General features: G+C 54.3%; 1 protein-coding gene across 1 annotated transcript; it reads left to right on the forward strand.

Annotated features, from left to right (window-relative positions):
- On the forward strand, positions 1 to 6,362 carry fs(1)h (female sterile (1) homeotic; the record flags this gene model as incomplete). The annotated part of the gene is made up of 9 exons (XM_037223276.1): positions 1 to 75; positions 1,387 to 1,560; positions 2,018 to 2,290; positions 3,002 to 3,249; positions 3,700 to 3,820; positions 3,965 to 4,355; positions 5,158 to 5,328; positions 5,873 to 5,995; positions 6,226 to 6,362. Coding segments are annotated over 9 exons (1,713 nt in total), but the record flags the coding sequence as incomplete, so codon positions are not given.
- Positions 6,363 to 10,504: the final 4,142 nt, after the last annotated feature.

The raw sequence follows: 10,504 nt of genomic DNA on the forward strand, positions 1-10,504 counted from the left end.
GCCACCACCACCGTGCCAGCGGCCGCCGCCAAGACCGCCGTCACCACAGCCGCCGTCGCCAACTCAGTCAAACAGGTGGGCACTTGCTGGCCAGATGCCGGCCCCAGAGGTCGTTGTGATGTGGACCGCGACGGACGGCGGCGAACGTTATATGTGTGTGCGTGTTTCGTTTCGTGCTGTACCCCACACTTCATTTTTTGGTGTTCTTTGCCAGGTTAGTCAGGACAGAAGGAAAAGTCATGAAGTTTGTTCACAGCATTTGCATTTTGCAAACATATTGTTCCAAAGCCCCTCTGTGTGTGTGTGTGGTGTTGTGTGAGAGGCATATGGAAGCATTTGCTTCACGTTTGTTTGCAATTTCCATGAACAAGGATATCATTGCCTGACCTAAATATTGGTAAAATATTTTAAAAGCACCAGGACAACTTTCAAACAACGTTGGTTCGCCATTAGTCAGGATAGTGTCATTTAAGTTTGATCCCATAGCAGCGACATGAAATGTATGCAGTGAGAGGACATTGTGGCTCACAAAGGGGAAATATGATGTGCATAGCTTTCTAGTCTTTTAATGTTTTGCTGTTCTGGTCACTTCTATCTTGTGATTTGAAATGACATGACAGGGCCAAGTCCCTGAGTTGATAAATTGCATTGTATCTGCATTAAAACTCACTGCCAATGATGTTTGTTAAAATTAATCAGGAAGCTCTCATCAAGAATGAAATAGTTGCTTGACTTAAAATTAATCAGGAAGCTCTCATCAAGAATGAAATAGTTGCTTGACTTCTGTCTAGGTGCTGGTAAAACTGTGTGTGTTAAGATCTGTTCATTCTGTGGGATCATTATTTACTACAGAAACAAGGAATATCAAAAACTCTGGTTACTGATGTTGCCATATCTTTGTTATGTACAGTTTGGTGTTGCTATTGTGTTGTTTATTTTGGCGATGTAGGAAATAGCTCACTATGAATGAACAGCAATACATATGCTGTTAGTAATTTCACCGATTCTCTGGAACTCCAATATGCTTATCACCCATGAGCTCTTTTCACTCATTCTGGTCTGTTAGGTTGTATGCAGGACATTCGTCATTTCTGTGTGTCGTACCTGCTGAAATCTGCTTGTGATACTGACATTCCCTGTGCCCATGTATATGGTTAGTTCGGGGCGTCTCTGCTGAGCTCTGTCCGCCCCTGCCGAGCTCCTGGTCAGGTCAGCTCCTGGCAGCCATGTGTGCGTGTGTGTGTGTGTGTGTGCGTGTGTGTATGTGTGCGTGTGTGATGTGCGATCACCTGTATGTATCACCATGTGACCATCTGCGTGATCGTCCCCGGACGTCGCCGCGCGGACTCGTTTGTCCGTTATCAGCCGCTGACGCCGTGCCTGCAGGTGCTACCGGCGGTGACGACGGCTCCCTCCAGTCAGCCGGCGCCGGCCGCGCCGCCTCCCCGGCAGCCGGCGCCGGCTGCGCCCGCGCCTGCCCCCGCCCCGGCGCCGCCGCCAGCCGCTCCCGACGCCCAGAAACCGGCGCAGCCCGTCTTGCCGCAGGTGACGCCGCACAAGGTAGCTACCTGTGCCGAGAGGTGGGCCGAGGCCGACCGGCCCGGCGGCGCAGACATGAACCCGCTCAGACATACGAGGCCTCGAGGAGAGGCGACAATGCGGTGCATGTGTTTCTCAGCAATGCGGGTCATACGCTACTGAATTGGTCTGTTGCATGCTGTGACATGTAATGTGGTGGATGAGTGGACAACAGCTGGGCGTGCTTTCTTGGTTGGATGCATATTTTTCTGCTGTGTTGACATGTGCTTGAAATGAATGCCATCTGACTTGGTGAACTAGCTGTACATGTCGCCACTCATGTCATGTGATGTGTTTCGCACCTGAGTCAAAAGGCGCTATCAAACCCAGTCTTGTAAATCCTTCCAGACATGTGCGTTGGTCGTAGCTGTCGTGTGATAACTAACGGCTCACTTTGGCAAAGGCATATTTTACTTATTTCTACGTGTTTTGCCTGCAGGTGCCGCAGGTGAAGAAGGGTGTCAAAAGAAAGGCGGACACGACGACGCCGGCGATGGCCGGTACGCCGGACCCGCCGTTCGCTCCCACCGAGCCCAAACTCACCAAGCTGGGCAAGCGGCGCGAGTCGGGTCGCCAGATCAAGAAGGTCGTCAAGGATCTGCCCGACTCGCAGGCGCGCAACGCCAACGCCGGCAAAAACCGCGAGAAAATGCAGGAGTCGATGAAAGCCTGCAACGAGATCCTGAAGGAGCTCTTCTCGAAAAAGCACTCGGTGAGTTTTCGGGGCTTTGCGTTTTGCTTGTGCGTGGTGTCCATACAGTGGCTGGGGTGAAGGTGACAGAGAGTTTGTTGTTGGTTAAGAAATGACACTAGCCAGTGCTGGAATGGAGTTGCTGTATGATCAGAGGCTTTGGGTTGGCCTCGGTAGCGTACTCAACAGTACTGCGGTGTCTGGCCCGCTCCCGTAATGTGCTTCTCGTCCGATGATGTGGTTCCTCGTTGCTTTTTGTGCCATTGAGTCCAGCGCAATATTGTGGGCAACGTTTGCCTGTTTTGTTTGGAACCCAGCATAATTGAATAAAGAATGGGTCAATTGACGCAAACCTTTATCATGGCGTGTTTACTTTTTCAGTTCTTGTGCAAACGCCGCAGTGCTATGTGTCCAAGCCCCTGCGTTTGTTTTGCTGGGGCCGAATTTCGCTGAAATAGAAAGGTCTTGCACACGGCTTGTTCCCCGACCGTGGCGCCGTGTCCATCGCAGTTCAGCATGATGACATCTTAGCCCATGCGCGTCATCTGAGGCGGTCCGCCCGGCGGCTGGGCGCCGCCGCCGGCCGTGTTCTACTGCCGGCGGCCGGTGTCCGCTCGCTGGGCCCCGCCCGGGATCATAGCGGAGCTTCTGACCGACCGGCGGCCGGTCGCCCGCTGAGTCCGGCCTCCAGCCCACCGTGACGTGGCGCCCGCCGGCTCCGACTGCCCGCAGGCGTACGCGTGGCCATTCTACAAGCCGGTGGACGCAGACAGTCTCGGCCTACAGGACTACCACGACATCATCAAGCAGCCGATGGACCTGGGCACGGCCAAGAGCAAGATGGACAACCGGGAGTACCGCACTCCCAGCGAGTTTGCCAACGACGTCCGGCTCATATTCACCAACTGCTACAAGTACAATCCGCCCGACCACGACGTCGTCGCCATGGCGCGTAAATTGCAGGACGTCTTCGAAATGAAGTGAGTGGCGCTCACCGCTAATGGTTTATGCTGGTTGGTTGTATTCTTGTGATGGCGAGTTTTGAATATTGACGCTGCGCACCGTAATGAATTTTGTCACGTGCCGCTCCATGTTGGAAAATTATTTAGACGAAAAACACGACTAAAGCCAGACTGAAGCTAAAGCAGACTGAGCTCTACCAAAGTTTAAAACAGCATTCGGTAAATTATGTTAAAAGCTTGTCTCAAAAGGAACCATTTCGAAACAGCTTTGGATGTATGCCCCCAAAAGCTGCCCGTTTTGCTAGTTGCACATTGTGATAGCTTTATATCCCAAACTATTGTCGGTGTACGGAATTTGTCTGTCCGGAGGCTCAGCGGCGCCGTCCGGTGCTGTGGACGTGGCCGTCGGCCTCAGCGGGACGGCAATGGAGCGGGGCGTGTATGGCCGCTGACGACGCTCGTTCGCAGGTTTGCGAAGATTCCGGAGGACGAGGCGCTGCTGTCGGAGGAGGAGAGGTCCAGTTCGGAGTCCGAGTCGGACCACTCCGAAGAGGAGAGGGAACAAAAGCTCTTAGTCCTTCAAAACCAGGTGTGTGAGAAATACAGTTCCCTTCCTATGACATCAACTTTCGAATTTTCCCCAGCCCCGATTAGTGCGTATCGTCCGCGAGCACGTCCTGTGTGCGGACCTGCAGACCTGATAGCGAGCTGACCCTGGGCTCGGTGCTTGCAGTTGCGAGTCGTCCAGGAGCAGATCAATACGCTGCTTCAGGAGAGCTTATCGAAAAAGAAGAAGGACAAGAAGAAGAAGAGCAAACGCGACCGGCACCACGGCGACGGGCTGACCGTGCTCAGCCCGCTGACCAACAGCCTGGCGGGCGCGGGCGCGGCGGCCGGCGCCAACAAAACGCTCAAAACGAAACCGATGAAGGCTCCCAGCAACAGCAAGCTGGGCGCCGGGCGGCGGCCGCGCGCCACCAAAGCGGCCAAGGCCAACAGCGTCAAAAAGAAGCAGACGGCCGGCCCGGCGCCCGCCTACGACTCGGAGGAGGACGAGGACAACGCCCGGCCCATGTCCTACGACGAGAAGCGACAGCTCAGTCTGGACATCAATAAGCTGCCAGGTGAGGCGTCCACCGGATGTCAAGGCGACCCGCGATGAGGTGACGGGGTGATCTGTCTGCGGGGGACGGCTCGGCCTCGCGCGCCGCCTCCCTTGCGAGAGGCTTTCTTTTCTTTTCGACTTTTGAGAGCGTGTCGCTACGTCGGACTGTCCTCGTCTCGGGTGCCAGTCACGCTTTGTTTCGCGACCGACGCCGGTCCTGTTCGCTGCTGCGGCACGGATGTCGGCCGCGCGGTGTCCCCGCGACGGTAGCGAGCCGCGCTCTGCAGCTTGCGACTGGTGCCGTCCACACTCTGTGTCTCCCGCCGACTGACGCCGGCGCCGCTGCGTATGTCGCACCACTGACGTCGGCGCTGCTACGTGTGTCGCACCACCGACCGGCGCTGCTGCGTGTGTCTCACCACTGACGCCGGCGCCGCTACGTGTGTCGCACCACTGACCGGCGCTGCTGCGTGTGTCTCACCACTGACGCCGGCGCCGCTACGTGTGTCGCACCACCGGCCGGCGCTGCTGCGTGTGTCTCACCACTGACGCCGGCGCCGCTACGTGTGTCGCACCACTGACCGGCGCCGCTGCGTGTGTCTCACCACTGCCGCCGGTGCCCCTGCGTGTGTCGCACCACTGACTTCGGCGCTGCTGCGTATGTCGCACCACCGACTCCCACGCTGCTGCTTGTGTCGCACCACTGACTCCCGCGCTGCTGCGTTTGTCCCACCACTGACTGGCGCTGTTGCGTGTGTCCCATCACTGACGCTGGTGCTGCTGCGTGTGTCGCACCACTAACCGGCGTTGCTGCGTCTCAGGAGACAAGCTGGGCCGCGTGGTGCACATCATCCAGTCTCGCGAGCCGTCGCTGCGGGACTCGAACCCGGATGAGATCGAGATCGATTTCGAGACCTTGCGGCCATCCACGCTCCGAGAGCTCGAGTCATACGTGGCCAGCTGTCTGCGCAAAAAGCCTAGGAAACAGTTCGGTGAGTAGCTGCTACTGCTCGGCTCCCCTGTGTGGCAGGCCGAGTCCGACTCTGTTGTTACTCCGCCGCAACTAGATACCGCCCCCGTCATATCATCTGTATATCCTCCTTCCCCGACGTCGCGCGCGCATTGGAGTTGAATTCGGATTAAGTTATCCCATTTCCGTTACCGGGCTTCGATGAAATTAAACACCGCGCTGGCATTCATTTAAATGCCTCCGTGTTCGTGGGAAAATACTCCCGCGGTTATGTCCTCTGGCAGCGAGCAATTATATTCTGAGTGTGAGATCCCGCGTTGCAATTTGTGTCGACATTGTTGGCAACCCGTATGGAACTCGTTTATCAGCTATTGTTTTTTTCATTGGTGACTCCATACTTGCCAGGCATTGAGTAAGACCAGTTTGTTGAAATGTCGTTCTTGCAGTGCTGCAACATTTGAAAGGTGCGGTGGGTTGTGATAATGGTGCAGCATTTAGCTCCATGTGACACTTCAGTTGTTGCTGATTGGACCTATATTGACCTAAATCGGTCTGTTTAATTTTAGACAAAAAGCAGAGCAGCAAGTCAAAGGATGAGCAGATGATGGAGAAAAAGCAGGAGCTAGAGAAACGGCTTCAAGACGTCACCGGCCAACTTGGCACTACCACCAAGAAGCCAGCTAAAAAAGGTGCCTGCCAGACCGTAACGTTCAATTTTTTGCTTTCATTATGTCTTCAGTTGATCAGATTTTATGATTGCTATCTTCTCTGCTTCACACTGATGGGCCCCGCTGACATATTCGTTGCTCAACGTGTAACTCTATGAAAGCGTTCGGAATCCTGGCTGACCGGCGCCCGACTTGTACTTAGCTGTCGGCCCGGATGTGGTGCTAACCGCCGCTGTGCCTCCTGTCGTCAGACGAGGGTAAGGGTGGCGGCGACGGCGGCGGCGCGTCGCGACTCTCTGCCTCTAGCAGCAGCTCGTCCGACTCGGACAGCAGCTCCAGCTCCTCCAGCTCCAGCAGCTCCGACTCGAGTGACTCGGAGGCGGGCTAGACTCAGCGCCCGGGCGCGCCTCAGCCATCTCACACATTTTTATACCGGACCAGTCGCGCCCGGAGTCGATTCATGCCCAGCGGGCGGCCGGCGCCGCGGCCGCAGTGGAGCCGCGCGCACTCGTCCGACCGTTCCACTGGTTGTGAATTTTAAGTGAGCGTTTCGTTTTATGTGACCGTGTGAAGCCATTGAGTGCAGAAATGTTTTGGCGTTCGGCCCTGCCGCAAGTGCGCGCCGCGCGGGCCAGCCGGCCGGCGGCGCTCGGCCGGCACGTCATGGAGAGGGGGCCGCTTGTGCACGGTCCTGGTAGGGGCGCGCGCGCACCCGCGCCGACGCCAGGCCCTGATCTCGCCTTAGCACGGGCTGGTCTGGCCGTCAGGCGTGGTACGCACTTGATGACCCGCCGATCCTGCTGCGCGAGCCCGCGCGTGTTTGTGTTCGGCTGTCGTCCCCGCCCATGCCCAACTGCCCATCGCTCGTCTCGCATTGTCAACATAGACGTTTATTATTTATCTAATGTGTACAGCGAAGGTTTATGAGTGTTCTCCAGGGCTAACGTCACTGGTCGACAGTGATACGTTTTATATGCTCCCTCGTCCCCCTGTAGTTCTGTCATAATCATTTTTGTAGAAATTCGTGTAGATCGCGCATTTCTCATGATCTTTCTCTTGTGCGTTGCCACAGTTCGTTCGGCCGCTTTTCAGATGTTGCCATATTGTAATTAGCAATAAGGTCATGCTCGAAAATTCATGTTCATTGTAGCGGTGTGCGTGGAAGCGAATAAATGATCATTTGTCATTTGCGATGTCCGATATTTCTGCACTCAATGGTTGGCACTGAATACAGGCTATGACGTGTGGCATGCTGTTTGGCATCCCGTCTGCCGCGCGCGGGAGACTGTGCCGCTGGTGTACGGCACACGAATGGGGTGTGCCACACGTCGCGGTCAGAGCGGTGTGAGGTGTGAACGGTGACCTGAAAGCCCATTCGCATGTGAGGACGCTGGCGACGGTCACGCGCCATCGGGCCGAGGGCGTTTGTTTGCAGGCATGTTCGTGTGTGGCATGTGGGACGTTCTGCGACCGTGGACATTAGACCCGTGTGGCCGTGGTCTGGCCGGGCCGTGCGCCCCGCTGGCCAGTGCGACGTCGCGGCTTTCGAGGGTGACCTGGCGCCGGGCCTTCGCTATCATTCAGTTTGTCAGATCGAGACCGGCAATTCAGCGAATGCCATCCCGGGTAGTTGCATGAAACAATGCCATCCCGGGTAGTTCCATGAAACAATGCCATCCCAGGTAGTTCCATGAAACAATGCCATCCCGGGTAGTTCCATGAAACAATGCCATCCCGGGTATTTCCATGAAACAATGCCATCCCGGGTAGGTAGAAGGTGGTAGACAGAGCGTGGGAAGAACATGCCCAGCGCGTCGGCGGGTCATGCCGCAAGAGGTGCGCCGCCGACACGACAGACGCTGCACCCGGGAAAGGAGGGTGGCTAACTGTGATAAGGAAGACCCTACCTGGCCGTCCCGCTGCTTTGCCGATGTCCGTGACGGTGGGCTTAATACCCGTTGTTGGGGATTAAGGGCGCGTCGACAGCCGCGGTCAGGGCTTGGTACCCAGCCGGCAGGGTATAACCCTCAGCCTTCGGGCGTGTTAACTTGAAGGCCTCGGTTTCTGTGGCGCCCAGTGGTCGGGGCGGCCCTCAGCTGGCCGGTGGACTAAACCAAGAACTTGAGACTGCTGTACAGATAAATCAATGGTAAACCCATTCTATTGGCACGACTGCAAGATGGGCTGTGAACGGGATAGTGAGATAATGTCAAGTCCATTAAGCGCAGGGCGTTTCGAACTAGCGCGTTCCGTCATTTGTATGCCAAGGTCTGTATAAGGTCATCATAGCAGACAGCAGGCTGAAACCATACGTTATACATCCTTTGTTCTACCGCTTAGAAGCCTGCGGTTTCAACACATTGTCATCAGCACAAGTTGGCAACAGTAGTTGCAACACAAGTTGGCAACAACATACCCCTGTGCTTGGGGTATGCGGGAGTCCCGGGTTCGATTCCAAGCAGAGCACAGAACGTCTTCCATCGTGTGGTGTTGGTAGACAGGCCTTGGCACGTAAAAAAACTAGGAAATATTTTTGCCCTGGCTGATTAAGATCTGTGAAAGACGCCGATTAGCGTCTGGACTGGGTTGAAAAGTGTCGGATTGCTATGGATCGGATTCCAAAGATGCAGTCTGAGAAGCTCTCTAGTTGGCAGTTGACCTATTCTCGAAGTAAAATACCACTATCGTCACGCCCCGCGTATTCTTTGCGTGCCAATAGACCGCGATTATGCTTTATGAATCGGCTGTCTTAATGCTTTGATTAGTGTAATGGGTTGACTCCAGATGAAATATCGATGAGATATGTGCATTTCAATCTTGTTAATATCGCTCGCGGCACAGATGGCGGCACTGCGTGCGCACAAAGCAGTTTGAGAGCCACTGTTCCATGAGCCAGGATAGCCAAATATAAACCGTAGAGCTGCGCATGCATAAATTTCGTTGGACGGACGTTACCCGCCACTTACCTCGCTATGTTGACATGCCATCTGGTCGCTAATTGCTTACGATTCAAGCAAATGTCTCGAAGCTGATGATCTCTATATCAGCGCATTCTCGAGACCGCACGTGACCTCAGGGATGCGCGAACCTTTCACTGAAAGCCTCACTAGCCGCGACGTTCTTCAATTTGGCACCACATTCACATTCAGATTGCAGTCCATATTCGGAATCCAGTGGACTCCTCAAATTGGCCTGAAACCTTCTATACAGATGCCGTTTAATCTCCTTAGCACAATGAGGACAAAATATTGGACCGGTTCGCCCTATTACCGCAGATATATCAATATGAAAAACCACAATAAAAAATGCGGACACCTTCAATTGGTTCGAAACTCCGTATGCTGATAGAAATTGACCTCCTGATTACGAATAGCACAAAATCTTGCACCGGTACGCTGCGTCAGAAAAGTTAGAGCTTTTCAAATGCCGGGGCCGCTAATCCAGCAATCATGTCCAACTGGGACCCATGTGGGTCCAGGGTGGGCAGCGTTATGAGGCCTATCAGGGCTGCCCACTTCGGTCTCACGTAGGCATGTCATGAGCAACCAACTGGGTCCCACATGGGCAGCCCACCCGGGGCCTACGTGTGGACTAACTGTGATCCACATGGGGTCCACCTGGACTACCCAGTTGGGACCCGCGTGGGCATGTTCAGCTGGGGGCCCACATGGGTATGTCTTGCTGGGCCCCATGAAACCAGCTCAGATGGGACCCATATACTTAGCCCAGATGGGACCTTTTTAACCGCCCCAGATGGACCCCAGTTGGGCTCCACCGTATGCCCTTTCAAATTCCACCTGGTTGATGGACCGCCGTAATTCCAGGCATACTGTTTCATGTCATTGATGATAAGTCAGGTCAAAGTTTATTCACCATGTATTTGACCGAAATTGCCTCGGCGACAGCACCATTGCACAAAACGTACACTTCTCTGTCATCATGCCTGGTGCGATTATCACTAAACCATTCACGAGATGTCACGCGTTGCCGTTGCTGCCGTTGTCAGCGCGATGTTTCCGCAGTCTCTCCCGCCAAAGCCATTTTTCTGGTACCTATTCCGTTTTGTTGCGGGAGACACCGTAGCGCGATGTGTTGCGCAAGATGGCCCCTGAAAATGGCGATATTCAGTGCCTCAGATCACCGCCCCATGGCTTGAGTATGGACGATAATTCATGTAGGCGGATTTTATGTTGAGTCGTTTACCGAGGTAGAGCCGATGAGAGCAACCATGTCGAATAGAAGTTCAGAAATGCACTACACATGTATTCTCTTGGAGTGTTTGTATGGCAAAACTTTACGTGAGATCTTTTGCATGGAGTACTTGCATGAAAGCCGACTTGAGTAATGTTTGCCTGCGGTCACGTTAACAACAACAAACTATTGATGATGCTATTTATGAGGGTAATCCAGCGAAACGTTTGTATTTTATGAGAATGACATGCAGTGTTGTCTGTTACTTTGTCAGGACGATGATAACGAGCTTATCAGCCATTATTAGAAAGACTGGAACATAGTAGCTGCCAGCCAGCT

The sequence above is a fragment of the Pollicipes pollicipes genome, unplaced genomic scaffold, assembly GCF_011947565.3.
Source record: "Pollicipes pollicipes isolate AB1234 unplaced genomic scaffold, Ppol_2.1 Scaffold_4881;HRSCAF=5763_pilon_pilon_pilon, whole genome shotgun sequence".
Lineage (NCBI taxonomy): Eukaryota > Metazoa > Arthropoda > Thecostraca > Pollicipedomorpha > Pollicipedidae > Pollicipes > Pollicipes pollicipes.